Source organism: Anabrus simplex, chromosome X (assembly GCF_040414725.1).
Source record: "Anabrus simplex isolate iqAnaSimp1 chromosome X, ASM4041472v1, whole genome shotgun sequence".
In the NCBI taxonomy this organism is placed as follows: Eukaryota; Metazoa; Arthropoda; class Insecta; order Orthoptera; family Tettigoniidae; genus Anabrus; species Anabrus simplex.
Genome location: NC_090279.1, coordinates 112412702 through 112435873, shown reverse-complemented (window position 1 = coordinate 112435873; position 23172 = coordinate 112412702). Strand labels below are relative to the sequence as shown.

The 23172-nt window shown below is 39.8% G+C and overlaps 1 protein-coding gene across 1 annotated transcript; it reads left to right on the top strand.

Annotated features, from left to right (window-relative positions):
* The first annotated feature begins 165 nt into the window (after positions 1 to 165).
* On the top strand, positions 166 to 16484 carry LOC136886058 (mannose-binding protein-like). The gene is made up of 2 exons (XM_067158785.2): positions 166 to 374; positions 16310 to 16484. Exons 1-2 carry the CDS (start codon positions 251 to 253, stop codon positions 16453 to 16455), a joined length of 270 nt encoding a protein of 89 aa, XP_067014886.2. The 5' UTR covers positions 166 to 250; the 3' UTR covers positions 16456 to 16484.
* Positions 16485 to 23172: the final 6688 nt, after the last annotated feature.

Below are 23172 nucleotides of genomic sequence, written 5' to 3'. Positions count from 1 at the left end.
TTTCTGATATTAACTCCTCTGTAGGCTACGGTGTGTCCTGACCATGTCATGCACGACAAAAGAATAGGATCATCAATTTCACTCGTAGCATAGTCTAAAATCTAAAAGTGTGAACTAATCGTTAAATATGATGTTCTATCTGCCCACAGGTTACCAACTGTTTGGAGATTTCAACTGTTATAAGGTATACACTGAAGTAAAGAGCTGGAGTGACGCCAGGGGGCAGTGCAAGAGAGACGGAGGCGATCTCATGGTGGTGGAGAGTGAACGGGAGAGGAGCGAGGTGTTCCCTACAATGTACAAGAGTGTGAGCTCCTACCCCTGGATGGGAGTTTACAAGCCCGAAGGTGAAGATCGTTGGGTGTCTGTGAAAGGTGAGTTCTCTCTAGCTCTTTTCTACTCATGAAATTCCGGATGTCGGACGGAAGACATTTGTCATATTAAACAACAGCAGGCGACATTTAGCCATGTCACTGGCTGATGAGCGCGCGCCGTATTAACTATAACCAGGGGAGGAATGAAGAAGTCCTACCCTTAGTAGCTCAGGCGGTAGAGCGCGCGCCTTCTGAGACCAACTTGGCAGGTTCGAACCTCGCTCAGTCTCGTGTCGGTAGATTTACTGGCACATAAAATAAATCCTGATGGACGAAATTCCGGCACGTCGGCGTCTCCCGAAACCATCCTAATGCAGTTAGTGGAACATAAAACGAATAATATTAATTACGTCCAAAGGAAGGGGAAGAGCCGCGAAAGGCGTAAACACTCGCAAACCTAACACCGTGAGTGTACGATGACATTCCTTCGTCGGATGGGGACTTTAAGCCTCGAGCTTGGTGTTGTTTGACATGAAGAGGCTATGAATCACACCCGGACGTGAAGGTCGCCCACGGGCGTCAACTGGAGTAGGTCATAATTATGTACTGTTGTGCCCTCGTTTAATTCCGTACTTCTTGTCCTGATTCTTGGTCTCTCTCTTCTGCTCTTACCCTCTATGACCGAGTACATTATTCTGCAAGGTAAACCATCATCCTTATTATTACAAGTGATAAAAATCATTTTTGTCCGTATTGAAAGTTTCATAAAATGTATATAGGAAAATATTTAATATTTCTTTCCACCTATTCAATACAATACAAGATGTTGGCATTTAAGTTAAAACATTTTTCAAATGTGAGACATGTTTCACCTCTTACTGTGAGGCATCTTCAGTCACTAATCAAAACCTTATTATTTTTGTCAGACAACATTTACAAACATTTTACAGTTATTATAAAAATGTTCATGAAATAACTAAAAATCTAATATAATGATAAACTCGTGTAGTTCACTTGATGAATAGGACGTCGTTAGATGGTACAGTAGTACAGATGATGGCTTGAAGCCTTAGTCAATATTAGATTTTAAATACATAGTGGAAAGCATATAAAATCATTTCATGGAAAATATAAAATACATTTAAATGATATTAAAATAGTAGATTCTTAGGTGGTATACTTAAAAATGGAGGTATCATATAATTATAAGTGACAGTTGATGGCTTAAAGCCGTACTCAGAGTTTGAAGTATAAGTAAAATAACATGTTAATATATAGTAAATGAATATGAAAAAGATTACATTGCTGAATATAAAATGTAAAGGAAAAACATTCCAAATGCTGGGCAATTGTTATTGACGTTAGCGTATATTTGCCCGTAATATTTAATGGTCAACAGTTCATAGGTTATTTATAGATTGGTTCAGCGAGATTGTGCTGACACGAAGTTTAGAGTTGGCTTAAATTTCTTTTAAGTCATCTGAGTAAGTTTGTAGAGCTGTTGGTCTCTACGTTGCTATGATTTTTACACGAAGGTTGAATGGCTGTTGTTTTCTTATCTGATTGACAATATAGCCTATTTTCAAAACGTTGATATTGGAAATTTTATAATATTGAAGAACGTTGTGGAAGTTTGATGGGGCTGTTGAAATAATGTTGTGATTGGTGGTAGCGCCCTACCCTAGGCACTCCAGTATATAACACCCAACTTCGCGAATAAATATATATGAATTGTACCTTAAAGTCCTTTTAGAAGAGAGATGTGTTCATTACCAATGCCAGGGACCCACCAACCCGCCCAAAAATGTATGTTTACTTTTATAACAGAACGAAAGTTTTCAGGCGCCATCGACCATTAGCCGGCCAGCTACGAGCACGGCTATTGGCCGACATGACGTCATTCCCATAATTCGTAACTCGCTGGTTCCGTTACCAACCCGCGCAGAATAAAAACGCAGCAAGAAACACACCAAGAAAAATGTGTAATTTAGTAGCTGTAACCGATCTTTCCAAATCCAGGCCAAGCTCTGTCACGAGAACAGTGGTTCCCTTCGGGGGCCACACTCCCTTCGAGAGGGTCTTAACTATCGCCGCGGCGCATACTGTCCGCACGGCAAGGAAAAAGTCATTTAGTGGTTGTAATCTAAAATAAATTTCGCAACAGTCCGCGGTACATTTCCTTAACAGTTGGCAACAGTTCGCAGATCGTCGGCAATCCCGTGAACTAAAAGTAAAAGAGCATCACCGGGCGCGGAGTGAGTGGAGTGCCTACACTAGGGCTATGCCTGATTGGTTGGCCCGTTTGACTTGTTGCTGACAACCTTCGTGTCAAAATCATAGCAACGTAGAGAACAAAAGCTCTACAAACTTACTCAGATGACTTAAAAGAAATTTAAGCCAACTATAAACTTCGTGTTAACACAATCTCGCTGAACCAATCTATAAATAACCTATGAACTGTTGACCATTAAACATTACGGGCAAATATACGCTAACGTCAATAACAATTGCCGAGCATTTGGAATGGTTTTCCTTTACATTTTATATTCATCAATGTAATCTTTTTCATATTCATTTACTGTATATTAACATGCTATTTTACTTATACTTCAAACTCTGAGTACGGCTTTAAGCCATCCACTGTCACTTATAATTATATGATACCTCCATTTTTAAGTATACCACCTAAGAATCTACTATTTTAATATCATTTAAATGTATTTTATATTTTCAATGAAATGATTTTATATGCCTTCCACTATGTATTTAAAATCTAATATTGACTAAGGCTTCAAGCCATCATCTGTACTACTGTACCATCTAACGACGTCTTATTCATCAAGTGAACTACACGAGTTTATCATTATATTAGATTTTTAGTTATTTCATGAACATTTTTATAATAACTGTAAAATGTTTGGAAATGTTGTCTGACAAAAATTATAAGGTTTTGATTAGTGACTGAAGATGCCTCACAGTAAGAGGCAAAACATGTCTCACATTTGAAAAATGGTTTCACGTAAATGCCAACATCTTGTATTGTATTGAATAGGTGGAAAGAAATATTAAATATTTTCCTATATACATTTTATAAAGCATCATCCTCCATTCGCCTCACATGACCCCAACACTGAAGTACCCCTTCATCCATCGAATTCATGCATTACTTTGCCTTTAACTTCTCATTCGGATTACCTTCCTGCCATTCTTCCCACCTGACGTTTCCATACACCATTCTCGCTAAATTTATGTCTGTTACAAGTAACTTATGAAGAACCACCCAGCTTTCACTCCCGTACAGCGAAGTTGGTCTGAAAACGGACAGTTTCGTCCCGAAGCTCACTGCATTAGCTTTGCTACACCTACTCTACCATCCTGGGAGAAGTGATCTACCTGTTCCAGTTTTGTATCTCCAACCTGACATTCAGTTCTCGGAACTTCCTTCCCTACCGATATTACTTTAGTTTTGGCAATGCTAATAATAATGTCTTACTGTGGCAAACCAACAATCGAAGAAATCGACAATCAAACAACTGGCGGCACAACACCGCAGTTAGCACAACCACCAAGATATTAGAGGCAGTACCAGCGCAAAATCACGCCAACTACCTAGGGAAGGCCTCGATAAAACACAAACACAGGGCTGGGAAGTGATGGAATCTGTGCAATACCAAGAAGTCAAGTACCATGACAAAGGGTGGAGGAAAGGGGCAAAGGATAGAGCAATTCAACTACAATAATAATAGTCACCCTCACACTTAAGGACCAGAATTTAATACCATTTAAAAACAAGAAGTACGGTTTGTGGTCCAACATAAAATATAGAATTCAAAATGATACCAATTTAAAAAAATTACCAACAAGATTAATTTTAAAAAAAGAGAACTGTCATTAAAAGCGTGATCACAACGCTAGGAGTCTACAAACTAAACCAATAAATAAGGTACAACAAGGTTTAAAAAATTAAACTCAAGTTGAAATTTAAATTGAACATCATAACAATATTACTGTCCGAGCTCGGTTCTCTTTGCCTTTTCTAAAGGGAGGATATAATGAGTAATCTTTAAAATTCATAATTTATGTACACCTTCCCGGGTACGGCCGCCCCTATACTAGACCTTTACCAAATTCTTAGAAAACATTTAAAAGCCAACAGGCCCAACTACCATACATAATTACAACATGGTGTAAAACACCTTAGTGAACACGGAAGCGTTTTATAGGAAACATCCCCAAATCAGAACGATAATATCAAGAAGTAACATTAAGGTAGGCCAAATTTGAATAATGTGTAGAGCCCATGTCAAAATAATTTATTGTTAACCTTAAGGACCAAACATAAATTTAAACAATAATGTTAAAAGAAATAAACATTTTTCCTTGACACAGTTCATCACCCAACAACCGGCATTCGGGCATCACAGCACCGACTCACACCGCGACAATGCGTGCTAATCAGAACCGTTATCAAGATAACAGCATTCCACAACAATGCTATAGCTTCAGAAACATTAGCCACCAATCAAAAATGAAAGGAAAAGTAATAATAATAAGAATAATAAGAATATTACAAATGTAAAATTGAATAAATCAAAGGAAAATGGGATAATATTAAACCCAACGAACACTTCAGTATTCACTCGGGTGTAAAATTTACAAACGTTACATTAATTATTTAAATATTCAGACGCTTTTAGGAGGGTAACTATACATACAGACTACACAGTTTGTCAAAGTTTTCTTCAGTTTTTCTTTCCACGGGGAAGAATTTAAAATAATAACCTCAGATACAGCAATTTAATTTATCACAGTCCTGTTAAAAGGGCAGGTGGTTGAAAACCACATGCTAACAGTTACAACAGCGGTTCTAGTTACATAGAAGTACCTCTTTCCAATTAAAATTTTTACTCGCCCGAATATAAGATAATTGATAGGGCATGTTGAAAATTGAATGAGTTATACAATTTCAACCACAAAAATGTTCACTTCATATAACATTACAGTCTCGGAAGGCGAATGGTATCTCCAGGCGAGCCGACATATTGGATTCGTTCACCAGTAAGCCTGAACGAAGCGGCGCACTACAATCTCGCCGAGATAGTTTGTACGTTATGCAAAGTGATGAGGCTGTTTCATGAGGTAAATACTTCACAACTCTGACAGCAATATTCCCATGGCAACAGGCTTGCTCCGAGCAAGACGAAGAGGGGCCATATGGTACATAACCTAAGAAAAACTTCGACTGAAAGTTAAATATTTACCACCCACCATTAAAGTTAATGTAACGCCGCATAGAACGCACACGTCAGGGTGGTTTGAAATCGCTCTGAGCCTCCTTACAGGCCAAAACACCAGGAGGCCACACAACAGTCACCTTGTCGGTAGTTAAGCTGCCGCACAACAACCCGTTTCATGCATCAGGTGCCAGAGTGCGCTTCATAAACAGTTGAAAGTCGAGCAGCGATGCTCACCAATACCGTTGCCTACGAGATACACAAGGCCGGGGAATACAGCACACTAGACCCGTCCTCGAGATACTTCCGGCAAGTGCCGCTAGACTTCTCTTTACTGTTCTGTCTCGCCCGCTCATTACAACACGTTCGAATATGAAAAACTATACAAATTCATAAAAACTAGTAATTTCAGAAGGCAGCAAACAGACATGAGATCAAAGGTAGACCAAGAGCAATTGTTTGACTTATTTTCTACAACGTATTTCTTACAATATGCTCAAACGAAATAAGTAATTCACGAAAGCTGCAGAGAAATCTGAAAGCGAGTGTGTCACTTCCTACCGATTCCTTTAATTGTGCCTCAGAGTATCCGATAAGCAGATCGAGATTGCGGTCATAAATAACTTTCGGTTTAATCGCCCTTTCAGCGATCCAATCTTTTCCTCTGCACATCTGATATTTTGACATTCGTATTGAAGCCGCTGTTTGGTGAGCGATGTTACGCCCGTTACGCAAATATTTAGCGTCGTTTAACCGTATTTCTTTTTTCTTCCCGTAAAATTAAATTTGTGTTCGCCTCTGTGGTGTAGTGATTAGTGTGATTAGCTGTCACCCCCGGAGGTCCGGGTTCGATTCCCGGCCCTGCCACGAAATTTGAAAAGTGATACGAGGGGTGGAACGGGGTACACTCAGTCTCGGGAGGTCAACTGAGTAGAGGTGGGTTCGATTCCCACCTCAGCCATCCTCGCAGTGGTTTTCCGTGGTTTCCCACTTCTCCTCCAGGCAAATGCCAGGATAGACCTAACTGAAGGCCACGGCCGCTTCCTTCCCTCTTTCCTGCCTGTCCTTTCCAATCTTCCCATCCCTCCACAAGGCCCCTGTTCAGCACAGCAGGTGAGGCTGCCTGGACAAGGTACTGGTCATCCTCCCCAGCTGTATCCTCCGACCCAAAGTCTGGTGCTCCAGGACACTACCCTTGAGCGGTAGAGGTGGGATCCCTCGTTGAGTCCGAGGGAAAAACCGATGAAGAAAGAAGAAGAAAATTAAATTCGTTCTAACAGGAATAAAGCTCCCAAATGACCAATTTTATCATCCTTTTCAATTTGGTTTGCTTTTTGGTCAAGTTCAGATACCGTAAAACTTATTTTCTGATTTCATTAACCGTATCCTACTTCTCAATTTACAAATTATTTTCTGTAATCTGGTATTTACTTTTCTCATCCGTATATTTTTTAGATTTAACAGAGACACTCGTAGACTTTCCTTGATATAGAAACAAATCTTGTACTCCTTTTTCGTTTGTGGCTGAAGTATGAAGATATGGTATGTTCATCGTTATCTGAAGCGGAACTTTTACTAAATTTTGATGGCAATACATCATTTTTGGAAGCTGTACGCTTCCTGCTTTTGACATTTTCCTGTTTGTGAACAGGATACAGAATGAAAACAGAAGGAAATTTGATTGATGTGCTTACACTGAAATCTGTTTTATGAGAAGAATTGCTAGGTACGGTACCTAAAGAGATCCTATATATCACTTTGCCTAGAAATAGTTTGCTTCCATTTCTCCCTTAAACCGCACTCGGAAGGGAAACTATGGAACGTCAATTTTCATGCTTTTTTAGTGTCATCCGAAATACAGAGAGGTACACAATAGTGCACCTTCTTCTCAACCTCACAGACACTCACCGACAGAAACATATTCACAATAAATTGCACAAAATCAACACAGCATCACAATTACTCCGCATATCACAATGTTAAAGTCCGCCAAAGACAGAACGGAAACCTGACATCTAGCGGCCAAACCGTGAACACGGTCGGGCCGCTTTTTCAGCGACAAATTAGTAGCTATTTCCTTGTATATCCCATATCTGCCCAAATTATTTTTCTGTGGAATATTGCGATATATTTCGTAAGTACAGATGTTTGTAACCTAAATGAAAGGCTTATGATGATTTTAGGTTTCATTAACATATTTTCGCGGAGATTTACCGTGTCGACATATATCGACAGTGAGCATGAACGGGTAGGGTAAGTGACATGTTCAAAAAAGGAACTTTTCTTTTATATGAATGTAATAATTAATCCGTTAGTGAATATTAGTCACATGCGTGTTGAATAAGCAGAAAATATTTAAAAAACATGATTCAAAACATAAATGAGGAACAGTTTCGCCTCAATTTAGAATGCAAACTGTTTCAAAACAAAAGGACCATATTCGTATGTTTATAGTACTTGTACAATACCAAATTTTGAGCAAGTATTGATCACTCCGAAAATAGCAAAAAAGGAAAACTACGAGTAGAATTTCAAAACAGTTTAGTCTGCGTTTTGAGGTTACACTCTGGTTTAGCGTGAGTGAAATGACTCCAAGCAAAGGACGTGGCGGCCAGCGTTACATTTTTGCACTGTTTCCTGGCAGCTTTACCACAGTGAGCGGGCGACACGCGTGAAGATACTTTCGTACTCGGTCTTCATGCGTTAGGACGCGTAGCGGCACGAGATAGGATATATGTCCTAACGATGTGGCGTATGAAGCCGAGAAGGTCTAAATTGGGGTCAAACGGTAAAGTTGCCATGCATTGTCCATGGAGACGATCAGAAGGAACACAATTAGAGGCCAGTACCATTTCTTGTTCTTGATGCTGATGCGGTAACGAGATACATTTTGATCCAATTGATCGACGCTCCCCATGTGCATATTTTGCAGAATTATACATGTTGGCTGAGTTACTGTTATGTATTTCATTTTAGCATTACCATTGTACCATTTTCACTTATTTTTGTACACACTAGTTCAGCATCAGCCCGGAGTTGATTACCAGAGAGTCTGTAAATATCTCCACAAGACTCATCATCATCGCTATCCCCGTCCCTATGGAAAGCATTTTCAGGTTGTTCTATGCATATATTAGCATCTAGGATGTTTTGTGATTTCTCTAGGATGATTATGATCTGCTCGACGGTCACTCTGAGAAGAATAAATGAAAATTGTATATCAGTACAGAGGCAGTCCCATTCGCGCCCACTGTCGACTTATGTCGACGTGGAAATTTTTTGCTCTGCTAGACAAAAGCAACTATAAATCAGCCATAAATGAATTCAAAATCTGTTAAAGGAATGTTTCGTTATTACGTTTACCACAACAGTCGGATCTTACTTTCAAATGTAACAATATTATAAGAAAATATTACTCACCGTGACGGAAGCGTCATCCTTTTGAGTGCATACGGAATGATATTTCATACGCAGCCACGATATAAGGCGCGAAAACGAGTGATTCTTGTTTTCGTGCTGTGCAGTAAGTATCAAACTATGAACTGTAAACAATTCACCTCAAAAATATTATTCAGGTCTACCGATATAAGATCGACAATATTCAGATATTAACGTCGACAAAAGTCGACAGTGGGCACATATGGGATATCTCGTAGGCAACGCCAATACTCAGTTCGTAAACCATAATGTACCACTAACATCCAGTGACGAAGTGATTAGCCGTCGTTCTATTAGTCCAATCAGGTCTTTTAAATGCATAGCAATCAACTATTTACGGCCAATTGTTGTGTTGTACTACATGGCGCAAAGTTAAATGATGGTTTCCTTTCTGCTTTTAAATTCCACATGTACTAAGTTCAGTTTTAGCTGTAATTCCACGTATTCCCAATAAATTATACCGCTATATATCTCACTGCACCTATTTTAAGTTCCAAGAAATTAGTTTTCAAGGTTTCATCTCTGTCTGCCATTAACACCAAGTAATCGGCGCAGGTCAAAATGCTTACGATATTTCCCCCTAACTGAATCCATCCGTGGGACTTTATACCTTTCAGCAGATGATCCTTGTAAACTATGAACAACAGAAGTGAAGAATGCAGCCATGTCAGGTGGTACAAGTAGGCCGAGTGCTGCCTGTGAGGAGAGTTTGGCCAGTACGTTTATATACGCAATCCGTTTTTTTGTTTGCCACTCGCAGCGATATTGAGGAAACGGGAGTCATTGGCAACAGTTATAGATCACAGGAACTTGAAGTGTTAAGTGATAAATACTGTCTCTCATTCAATGGATCCTTTTCACTATTCTGATGTACGCAACCACGTTATCCCCATAGCAATTTTAAATATACACTTTGCTTTACGTCAAACCGATGCAGATAGCTCTTATGGCGACGATGGGGCAGAAGAATCGTAGGAGTAGAAAGCGGTTTTGGCTTAAATTAAAGATTGTACGGGATTCATTTAGTTCTTCTTTCCATGCCAGTGAGATTTCATTTTTTTCACAAGTAACAACCATGGGTTCAATAAAGAAACAAGTTATTATCTGAATAGTTTGATAGATGATCAAACAATCTACATTAGCATTGGTTCCTTAGAATATGATGATGGCATTTTAGTTAATAAAACTGGTTTGTGCAACGGAACAAGATTGACTGCATTTAAGCTAGGCGAAAGTATCGTTCATACAGGGATAAATCTCTCCACTCCGGTGTTTAGTCATTTATGTAGCTTTCTCAACAGAACACAACTACAGACGATATGGTTTGTAATAGTTGTTCTGATTCCATTCAAATGGGGCATATTTAACATTGAAAGTGTAACTTATATTCATAAGATTATTAGCAGTCTATTTAAATTTTCGAAATACTTCTTAGTAACTACGACTTCTATTTCAGGAGATACATGAACATGTTCGGTTCTTATTTCATATAGTATTCTCGACAACATACTATAGTTCCGTTTTTATGAGTTTCGACTTGACAGTTAGCTGGAAGTCAGCCGGTGGTGCCAAATTGCCACGAACACAAACAGCTGGTTTACGATACACAACACAAACAGAAATGTAAATACTGGAATATAAGTCCGTAATCGTTTATTCTTTGCAGCAACATACATTATTCACGTAAGATCAATAATACACAACACATGATTTAGGATAAGGCTACAAGATAAAAATATGTCAATGCTCGAACAGATAAACCGTGAGAAAATTAAATTAAATTTCTACTCACCATGTAGAAGATCTCGCGTTGCTGTTAGATTCAGTTTCCCGTAACGAAGGAAATAATCCTACAAAGCGAATATAACACTCTTTTCTCAGTCACTATCGGCATTGTCATCGTCTGTTGAGGTTTCACTCTCGCTTCACCCTAAAGAGATAATGAAGTCTTCAACATAATCGTCTGAACTACTTTATGCCCGTTCCTTCTGGCTATCCACCACATAAACTGGGTACTGGGGCTTGTTTTGTTTCAAGAGATGCATAAGATCCCCCTTCCCCATGTCATCGCGAACCAAAATATTGTGCTCCTTCAACCACTTAATCAACTCATTCTTTCTAGCCGCCATTGTTGGTGCTTTGTCAAGAATGACTCTCTAACATTACAAACAATTTTCCGGGCCCGGCTCCTTAGTGGAGTACCTCGTTCTTCTCTTGGGAGCTTCATCCTTAAACGTACGCGTCGACATGACAGAACATCAAATTCACACTACTATTAACCTACTATATAAGTACCGAACGAAATGTTAAACTAAGCTACTATATAAACTAGATCACCTGTAACACACTATTTACTACAATATAACGCGCTATACTATTAAAAATACTAAACAATACATTTATAAACTCTACACTGCAAAATATAAACGAACAACAACTTAGCACAAAGACACACAAAGATCGCGAAAAAAACTGAGCACAATACAACACACAGCTGATAGCACGTGGTTACAGTAAACAACAAATCGACAACACTGCTAACAGCAACTGGAGTCTAACGCGCTCTATCGGAGCGATGGCTGTCTATGATTGGCTATTGATTAATTCACTTACCCTCCGCCAAAAGGCAGCGCTCAAACGTCAAGTTGAAACTCATAATAACTGAACTATAGTCGTTTATAATATTGTAGTCTCCTGACAGCACGGCGCGCTTCTTACTTCTGACACATGAATGTGTTCCAGTGACTAAGTGAATATTTTAGGTGAACAGGTGCATCCCAAGGTACAGCCACAAGCAATCGAGATGAGTGTGCTCCAGCTTAAGTGGTTCTGATCATCGTTTGAGGAGCATCAGGATGAACATCAACTTCTTATCTGGCCTATTCAATCATTCGAACCACTGTGGTACGTTATGGGGACAAGATTCCATCGTCTCTGGCGCAACTGGGTCAACATTTTATGACGGTACTTGTTATTTATTAGTATTTTCAGTTATTGGTTGGTGGTGTGGCGGTATTTCTGTTTTGACAGGAACTAAAACTGGACAAAGAGTTGAAAAGGCACGGCACATTTAGAGATGAAGGTATCGGCTAAAGAAATGTAAGGGTGGAAATTAAAGACTCCCCGGGCGTCGAAAATGAAATATCGTCGTGGACGGACAAGAACGAGAGATAATAAAGAATAGATGAAAGTGAGGACCCTGGTAGAAATATGTGAAAGTAATGCCAGGACTCAGCTAAGGTCTCCATGGTTACTAATTCACGGCTCGAAATTAAGATCTCCTGGGACACGTTTTGGTATGCTCTTACGATTGGCAGGGAATACCGTGGATAGATGCTATGGTCCCTAGCTACGGGGGTGCAGTTATAGGGAAAATGAAAGAACAAGCGTTTCCTTACAGTGTCACACGGTGAAAATACACGAGTAAGAATTCAGAAACTTGAACATTTGGGAAATATAACGGAAGCGATGACTGTCATATAAGGGACAATCTATTTATAAGTATTATTGTAATGAGAGGAATAAGAATACGTATGTCAAATTAGAATAGAAATACAACGGCGGATAATGATAGGGAATAAAATGAAATATGGAAGAGTACAACAGAAAGTGGAAATAGACGTAATAGAGTGCAGGTGCATAAAGAAGTTGACTGGCAGCACATGACTCATTACCGCTCTCACTGTGCGATTCGAGCACCAGGGAACCCTCAATGCCTTTCTGCTAGCACAAGCACCAGCTTCGTAACATCGAAGTTATCGGATTAATAATTGGAGCACGAGATAACATCCACAAAGTGTTTCAGCTGCATGTGATTACATCGACATCGCTCCGATTCGTGGATCGGTGAACATATTCCCATCTCATTTACACGGACCTGCTTGACTTCATGATATAAACATGTGATGTCAGTTTGGTCAACAGCTAATGTGCGCAGTTGTTGCCATGGCAACAAATTGCACTAGCCTGCAAAAAAAAAAATGTGTGGTAAAAACGAAAATAGGTGGGTTTTATGAATTTCTTAACGCAGAATTATAGAATAAATTAGTTTTGGCGTATCACGTCTGGTTTATTGGCAATTTTACAAAATGTTATTTTGTTCTTGAGTAAAATTGTTGATACATAGTATTGATTTAATTTGATATATTAATGTAAATATCAGCTTGCAAAACGTAATCATATTTTGCATGCATTAAATACACTTAAATGCTGCTTTGTAAGCAAGTAGATGGTTTGTATTATATTTTTAATGTATAGGCCCTATTGAAATTCGTGAAACTGAAGCATAAAGTGCCTATTTAGTTTCGGCTGTACAGTTGCTTCTAAATTAATATAACCGTACCTTGAATAAAAATTACATGGTTAAACATACATTGTTTTGTTACTTACATTATGTGCAGGTTAGATTCACACCTCCGTGTTTTCCCGTTTTCCGTGGAATTTCCGGGTTTTTGAAGTTCTTGAATGATCTCTAGAAGGGTCGTCTCGTGCAATCGACCAACAGTAATCGGCCATCATATTCACACCCCAACGCCCCTGATAGCTTCGTTCTGCATCTTTGAGATCCTGGTGAAACCTTTCACCTTGTTCTTCACTGACAGCTCCTAAATTTGGAGGGAAATAATCCAGATGCGAAGCTAAGAAATGAAGCTTAAGGCTCATATTACAACCGAGTTTCTTAAACTTTACCAACATTTTCCTTACAATTTCTTTGTATTGAGGGTCCTTAATGTTGCCAAGGAATTTAGTCACTACATCTTTGAATGCGTTCCATGCCTCTTTCTCAATTTTGGTCATCCTGTCTCTGAAATATTTATCCTTCATCAGTTTACGAATCTGTGGTCCAACAAATACGCCTTCTTTGATTTTTGCATCTGATAATCAGGAACATTTAGTGGATAAATATTGGAAGCGTAGCTACTTTTATCTAATCCCTTGACATACTGTTTCATCAATCCTAATTTGATGTGCAAGGGTGGAAATAGAATTTTTTCACGGTCAATAGATTTACATTCAAGACATTTTCGGATCCTGATTGTAGTTGTTTCCTTTCTGGACAATTCACTGCATCCCAATGTTTATCCCGTGCCCTGCTACCCCATTCGCATAGGAAACAGGGACATTTTGTATAGCCTTTTTGTTGTCCCAGCAACAATCCAATGATCTTCAAATCACCTCAAATTTTGCCACTCATGCTCGTCATATTTAATTTTCTTCAAACACCAATTTTAAGGTCTCGTATGTTTCAGACATTTTTGTGGAGTGTGCAAGTGGTACGGATGCCAGAACATTTGTATAATGAAGCAAAACTTTGGAAGAGTCAATAAAAACACGCCAGTTACTAGGATCATACTCTTTCACTCCCAATTGACGTAGAAAATTTGAAACATCCGTACAAAGTACAAGTTCATCTTCTTGAGTATAATACTTTCGTAATTCTTTGTCACGATTTCGGTACTAGGAAAATGTAACACCGTGTGTTAACATATTCTTTTCACGCAATCTTGAACCAAGTAATTCACATTTTTCATTGGTTAGCTCTAAGTCCCTTATCAGATCATTCAATTCGGATTGTGTGAATTTGTCTGAAGGTGTGTCATATTGATGTTGCTCGAAATCTATTTCTTCATCGTCAGATTCCAATGAACTGCTACTTTCCTCACTCAAGTGAGTAGGTAGAGTAGGTACAGGTAAGTCAGGTCCATGAGGAACAGGTTGAAGAGCTGACTTGAGATTTGGATATTTAATTTTGTTTTTACTTTTCTTATTGTAACCGACAACATGGGTCATACAAAAACAGCAGACGTCAGGATGGTTCTTCTGTTCTCGCCATTGCATAGGTATAGCCAACGGCAATGAGTTTCGTTTGCCCTCATACCAGTAATGTATTCCCTCGACACAGGTACTGCATGCAATATAAGGTGCGAAAGATTTGTCTTGATCCCCAACTTTCAATTTGAAGTAAGAAAAATAAAGTTTCTTTACAAACGAGTCTATTTGACGCACCTCGGAATCGAACACATAAACTCCACAAATGTAACAAAACTTTTGAGGACTTCGTTTACAGTGTCTTCCGTGCACTCCTGAAACACTAGCCATGATGGTGTTAAAACACTAGAACTTCACTTATTAGTGATCAATTTGAAATCAAATTACATTAAATCTCGCTCACACGCAATTAAATGAATGTGAACTTTAAAAGACGCACTAAACATGTACCGGTACTTCCTGGAGCCCGTCTCAAGCAACACTTATCTGATTTATCAGTCCATCATAAGGCTGGGGCTTTTAACACGTCTGTTTATTCAAGTGGTCTAAGATGAAAGACGAACGCTCCACTGTCTTATCATCACTCCTACATACCTCGCGGTCTATTGCGTATCCGGGGGAGTTTGTTATGAAATTACAAGAAACCCCTCAACTACAAAATGAAAATTTAGACAGCAATAAACCTATCATAAAATGGAAACAATAACAAATCAAATCACACAATTGTATTCTAAAAAAGTTGCGCGAGAACATCTCTCAACATTACATCTTACGAATTCATGCAGATACTGAAACACCGAATTGCGTCAAAACTAGACGTGATAGGAAAAAAATACATCATATTCGGAATCAAGGCAGCCCATAAGAATTATATATTTTCTATTTTACCGCAAAATCATGTTGCCTAGTGTTATTTTTAGAATAGGATTACTGATTGCTTAAAAATTGTGCAGTCAAAGAGAAAATAAGAGATTGCTGGTGGCCATTGTTATAATAGCAATACCACTGGGCAACCATACTGTATTAACACCAATCAGAACAGGTCCGTCACTTCCAAAAATTGAAGGTATCGGCAAAAGATACGGAAGCACCACGAAGATCGTGAGTACGAAAGAGTCTGTAGGCCGTCGGGGTCGGAAAACAACAAGAGCTGACCAAGAGAGGTTGCACAGGAAACATGAGAGAGGAGGTAAGTGGGAAAGATGCCAGGCTCAGCTAGATGACCCGTGGTCGTCAACCTACGGTCAAAAGTGAGAGCCAGTGGTGCACATTTTATTCTCCTCTTACGACAGACAGGGGATACCGTGGACATTAATCTAACTCCCCCTTCCAATGGGGGTCCAGAAGGCTGAGGTTTGAATCCCGCTTCACCCAGGGTTGATATTTTCATCTAGAAATGCGCGTGGTGTCAGGAACACCATCCGACCAGTAGTCTCCTGCCAAAACCTAAATGTGCCTGGATGGCAGCAGTGACCTCGGAAATAACTGGGATAATCTGAAGAAAGATAAAGTGTTATGGATCTACTGTAAGACACTTGTCTCCTGTGTTTCCAGGTGAGCCTGCACTCAGCAGATGGTGGCGGCCTGGTGAACCGGATAACACAGCTAACCGTACGTGTGCCGCTGCTGGCCATTCAGGTCTTCTGTGGAACACGGGCTGTGCATTAAGCTGGCCCTTCATCTGCGAGATCTCACTGTGAAGAAATCTCATGTACAGTGTTGAAATTTAATAAAGATACTTCTAAATAAGTCGTGACGTCCTCTGTCCTATTTGAACTCAAACTGCAGGGAAACTTTACAAAATAACAAGGTCATTGGACATGTAATGTTCTACCTTCCTTTAAAATCATAAGTAGTGGAAATTGAGGGCTCAAGCCGATGCTGAAAATAGAAAAACAACAAGCACATCGACTTGGTGCAGCGACTGTCACCATTCTGGAGCTCAAATGTGGAGCTGATCGTGTATGTACAGCGATGGCACTCTGTAAAGATCTCTGTGATACTCCATGAACTTGAACATGAGCATCAGGGACATGAACTTGTTGTTGGGAGAAGAATTTCCCAGGCAGAAAGGAAACGCGGCGACTTAGTATTCCTTCCGTAGAACAGCCTCCTGAATTCAATCAGTCAATCAATCAATCAATCAATCAATCAATCAATCAATCAATCAATCAATCAATCAATCAATCAATCAATCAATCAATCAATCAATCCTGATCTGCATTTAGGGCAGAAGCCCAGGTGGCAGATTCCCTATCTGTTGCTTTCCTAGCCTTTTCCGAAATGATTTCAAAGAAATTGGAAATTTTTGAACATCTCCCTTGGTAAGTTATTCCAATCCCTAACTCCCCTTCCTATAAATGAATATTTGCCCCAGTTTGTCCTCTTGAATTCCAACCTTATCTTCATATTGTGATCTTTCCTACTTTTATTAACGCCATTCAAACTTATTCGTCTACTAATGTCATTCCACGCCATCTCTCCGCTGACAGCTCGGAACATACCACTTAGTCGAGCAGCTCTTCTTCTTTCTCTCAATTCTTCCCAGCCCAAATATTGCAACATTTTTGTAACGCTACTCTTTTGTCGGAAATCACCCAGAACAAATCGAGCTGCTTTTCTTTGGATTTTTTCCAGTTCTTGAATCAGGTAATCCTGGTGAGGGTCCCATACACTGGAACCATACTCTAGTTGGGGTCTTACCAGAGACTTATATGCACAGTCGCATGGTAGCTTGACTGGCTCGCTGAAGACATGAGTGCAACGAGTGTCGGTCCCAAGGACACCTTGGATCAAGCCAAGCCAACAGGCTATATGCAAGGATGGAAAAAAAGAGATTTTCATATTAGATGCGAGGGCTGCTTTCACAGTATTTATCGTATGGCTTTCTGTGCCAGGAATGTCTGAGGACACGTTCGGGTCATGTAGTGCAGCCCTTACAATTGATAAATACCATCTTGGTCCATACTGACTTTGAATAACAAAATAATTATTCCTCTGTGTGGAATATGATATATTTTCCACCATTCAATACTTAAAAAGATACAAATTCATATATAAGAACACTTTTCGGTCTATTTGACCTCCAACAAGGTTATGCGGCATCTGCCGTGTATGGGATCTTTGTGGTGTTGTATTGGAGGATAGTGTGGTGTGAGAGTTTCAGGAATGTTGGGGACAGGTCATGAGCCAGGGGAAATAACCATTTAAGGTAAAATTCTCCAACCTGGCCAGGAATTGGACCCAGGTCCCTCTGAAACGAAGGAGACTATGCTAACCACTCAGCTAAGTAGCTTGACTGCTTTCATAATAATCTACATAAAACCCGTAAGTACAGATTGGTTCCTAAACAGGGGACTTCATAACCCAACAATCATGACGCTTTTCAATCTTTAGTGGAAAAAATAAAACATTTTCAACAGAAGTTCAAGCAAATGGATATACCAGAAATGGTACAACCGCATACACCCTTACAGAATATCCAAACTAGATCGGAACAAAAAAAGCCTCCGACTATAATCAGCAAAGATCTTCAGTGCTAAAGAAAATGTTATCTTCCATGTTGATGTTGTTTGAGTCATCAGTCCATAAACTTGTTTGATGCAGCTCTCCATGCCACCCTATGCTGTGGTAACCTTTTCATTTCTACGTTACTACATCCTACATCTGCTTGTCATATTCATACCTTGGTCTAGTCCTACCATTCTTACTGCCTACACTTCCTTCAAAAACCAACTGAGCAAGCCTGGGTGTCTTAAGATATGTCCTGTCATTATATCTCTTCTTTTCGTCAAATTTAGCCAAATCAATCTCCCCTCACCAATTCGATTCAGTATCTCTTCTTTCGTGATTCCTTACTACAACCCCTAAACACCCTCATAACCATGTGCAGAGATCGGTACCCTTTACTTAAAATCCCATTTATGTGATTACCCCAATGAAGATCTTTCCTTATATTAACACCTAGATACTTACAATGATCCCCAAAAGGAACTTTCATCCCATCAACGCAGCAATTAAAACTGAGAGGACTTTTCCTATTTGTGAAACTCACAACCTGACTTTTAACCCCGTTTATCAACATACCATTGCCTGCTGTCCATCTCACCACATTTTCGAGGTCACGTTGCAGTTGCTCACAATCTTGTAATTTATTTATCACTCTATAGAGAATAACATCATCCGCAAAAAGCCTTACCTCCGATTCCACTCCTTTACTCATATCTTTTATATATATAAGAAAACATAAAGGTCCGAAAATACTGCTCTGAGGAATTCCCCTCTTAATTATTACAGGGTCAGATAAAGCTTCACCTACTCTAATTCTCTGAGATATAGCAACCCATTCAGTCACTCTTTTGTCTAGTCCAATTGCACCCATTTTTGCCAGTAGTCTCCCATGATCCACCCTATCAAATGCTTTAGACAGGTCAATCGCGATACAGTCCATTTGACCTCCAGAATCCAAGATATCTGCTATATCTTGCTGGAATCCTACATGTTGAGCTTCAGTGGAATAACCTTTCCTAAAACCGAATTGCCTTCTATCAAACCAGTTATTAATTTCACAAACATGTCTAATATAATCAGAAAGAATGCCTTCCCAAAGCTTACATACAATGCATGTCAAACTTACTGGCCTGTAATTTTCAGCTTTATGTCTATCACCCTTTCCTTTATACACAGGGGCTACTATAGCAACTCTCCATTCATCTGGTATAGCTTCTCCGACCAAACAATAATCAAATAAGTACTTCAGATATGGTACTATATCCCAATCCATTGTCTTTAGTATAACCCCAGAAATCTGATCAATTCCAGTCGCTTTTCTAGTTTTCAACTTTTGTATATTATTGTAAATGTCATTGTTATCATATGTAAATTGTATTACTTTTTTGGCCTTAGTCTCCTCCTCTATCTCGACATTATCCTTGTAACCAACAATCTTTACATACTGCTGACTGAATACTTCTGCCTTTTGAAGATCCTCACATACACACTCCCCTTGTTCATTAATTATTCCTAGAATGTCCTTCTTGGAACCTGTTTCTGCCTTAAAATACCTATACATACCCTTCCATTTTTCACTAAAATTCGTATGACTGCCAATTATGCTTGCCATCATGTTATCCTTAGCTGCCTTCTTTGCTAGATTCAATTTAATAGTAAGTTCCTTCAATTTCTCCTTACTTCCACAGCCATTTCTAACTCTATTTCTTTCCAGTCTGCAGCTCCTTCTTAGTCTCTTTACTTCTCTATTATAATCAGGTGGGTCTTTACCATTCCTTACCACCCTTAATGGTACAAACCTGTTTTCGCATTCCTCGACAATTTCTTTAAACCCATCCCAGAGTCTGTTTACATTTTTATTTACCGTTTTCCACCGATCATAGTTCCTTTTTAGAAACTGCCTCATGCCTGCTTTATCAGCCTAACAGTCCTACTTTTAAGACCTTCCTTTCTATCACATTTATTTTTAACTACCACAAAAACAGCTTCATGATCACTAATACCATCTATTACTTCAGTTTCCCTATAGAGCTCGTCTGGTTTTATCAGCACGACATCCAGGATATTTTTCCCTCTAGTTCGTTCCATCACTTTCTGAATCAGCTGTCCTTCCCATATTAACTTATTTGCCATTTGTTGGTCATGCTTCCTGTCGTTTGCATTTCCTTCCCAATTGACATCTGGCAAATTCAGATCTTCCGCTACAATCACATTTCTTTCCATGTCGTTTCCCACATAGCTGACTATCCTATCAAATAATTCCGAATCCGCGTCAGTGCTACCCTTTCCCGATCTGTACACTCCAAATATATCAAGTTGCCTATTATCTTTAGAAATGAGCCTTACACCTAGAATTTCATGTGTCTCATCTTTAACTATTTCGTAGCTTACAAATTCTTCTTTCACCAGAATGAACACTCCCCCTCCCACCCTTCCTATCCTATCTCTACGATACACACACCAGTGCCGTGAGAAAATTTCTGCATCCATTATATCATTTCTCAGCCATGATTCAACTCCTATTACAATATCTGGTAAATATATACAGTATCTATTAAATTACTTAATTCTATTCCTTTCCTTACAATACTTCTACAGTTTAACACTAACAATTTTATGTCATCCCTACTTGATTTCCAGTTCCCTGTTCCCTTATCACCGCTCCCTAGGCCATCCCGTTTCCCTGAATGTACCTCCCTATTACCCTTCCAAACAAATTTCCTAACTTATACGTACCACTGCGGTTTAAATGAAGGCCATCTGAGCGCAGATCCCTATCTCCTACCCACCCATTAGGATCTAGAAATTTCACTCCCAGTTTCCCACATACCCACTCCATAGTCTCATTTAAATCCCCAATCACCCTCCAGTCAGTATCCCTTCTACACAGTATTCCACTAATAACAATCTCCGCTTTCTTCAACTTCACCCGTGCTGCATTTACCAGATCCCACACATCTCCAGCTATGTTGGTACTTATATCAGCTTGTCTTATGTTGTTGGTACCAACGTGAAACACTACCACCTTCTCCTTCCCCTCCTCCCTCTCTTCTACTTTCCTCAACATTTGCCTCAACCTAATTCCTGGATAACACTCTACCCTGGTACCCTTTCCTCCACACACTTTCCCCACATGTCTAACGATGGAATCCCCCATGACCAGAGCCTCAACCCTACCCACTTCATTTGATCCCCTCCCCTCCTGGTCAGCCCTATCTTTCCTGATAGCTGCAGAAGCTACTTCCTCCTCCCTTTTCTCCTTCCCATGACCCTGTTCCACCTGTCTTTTCCTACCCTCTACTCTACATTTCCCTTTCCTACCTTTTCCCTTCCTCCTACTTCCACACATCTCCCTGTCCCTCATCTTCCCTCTGTTGTTCTACCTGGAGTGACTCGTACCGATTTCGCACAGACACCTGTCCTGAATCCTGATCCTGAATAGAGCCCTTGGCCTGCAATCTCCTTCCCCTTAGAACATTAGACCACCTGTCTTCTACTACTCCTCCCTTTCCTTCCCCTCCCTCTCATCTTCGTATTCATAACCCCACACGTTACTATGGCAATTGAAATCTCCAATTACTATTTTCCTGTGTTGATTCCGAAAATTGGAAGGATTACTAACAGTAAATTCAACTCCAGGTGGCTTATACAGAGAGGAGATGGTGCAGCTACCTACTTCTATAGTGAGGACTTCAATATCATTTTCCTCCGTGAAGGCTGTGGACTGAAGCTGAATATCAGGTCGGACAAATATGGCACTTCCGTACTTTTGGTGTGGCCGTTCAACAGCTAGACGCATTCCATTAATTTTTGGTCTACGCATTTCACTACTTCTGTGTGTCTCCTGTATGCACAGTGTTGCATTTGATCCACACAACACCTCTCTGGTAGCTTACGAAATAATTCAAAATGCACTGAATGAAACCACATGTTTATTGTACACATAGATCACTTAAAACTGACAAATACATTAAGCCGAAACACGCGTGTCTACTCGAGCTCCTCCATATTTATACTCACTCCCATCATGCCCCTCTCCTCTTACTCAGAGTCCTTGACCAGTGCTGCCACTGTACACATGTTAGGTGAAATAAAAAAAGCTAAGCAATCAAACATGCCGCCCACCTAATTTGGACTACAAATTACAAATGAATGAATAAACTGACACAGAAAGGAGTATGTACATTGCAAGTCACCAAACGAAGAACAAAAGAAAAAAAAGGAAAACAATTGCACTATAAACTCAGCATAGTTCAGTCATCTGATGCTGCAGTATAACAAGATACATGGACATGTGAATCAATAGCAGAAAAAACACACAACTACACATCCACAGATAATGGGTGCCTCATGCGTCAGTAGGTAGGAAAGAGGCATATCTTGGTCACTGGTCGTTGGTAGGTTCCCTTGGCAGTGCTCACAGACACCACACGAACATGACCGTCAGCTCCAGGATGAACCTCCTCTGTGATGCCAGTCTGCCAAATAAGGGGTGGAAGATTGTCCTCCTTGATAAGGACAAGTGTTCCTGTCTGGACGTTGGTCTTGGGGTTGTGCCATTTGGTTCGCTGCTGTAATTGAGAGAGATAGTCACATGACCATCGCTTCCATATTTGCTGTCGACACCGCTGAACTAGCTGCCATCTAGATACATATGAAATTGAAGTAGTAAGACAGTCTGGTTCAGGGAAGGATGAGAGTGATTCTCCAATCAAAAAATGTCCAGGAGTGAGGAAGGAAAATTCATCAGGATTGTTGGGTAAGGGGGTTATTGGTCGGGAGTTTAAGCACGCTTCAATCTGAGTTAAAAGGGTGTACATTCCTTCAAAGGTGAGAAGTGTGTCTCCGGCGACCCTCTTGAGGTGATTCTTCACTGACTTGATTCCTGCTTCCCAAAGACCTCCAAA

Excerpts from the sequence above, each read along its gene's own strand:
- LOC136886058 (XM_067158785.2), top strand. The coding sequence starts at position 251 with ATGGTGGTGGAGAGTGAACGGGAGAGGAGCGAGGTGTTCCCTACAATG. Across the intron at positions 375-16,309 it reads TCGTTGGGTGTCTGTGAAAG|GTGAGCCTGCACTCAGCAGA; the intron begins GTGAGTTCTCTC and ends CTGTGTTTCCAG.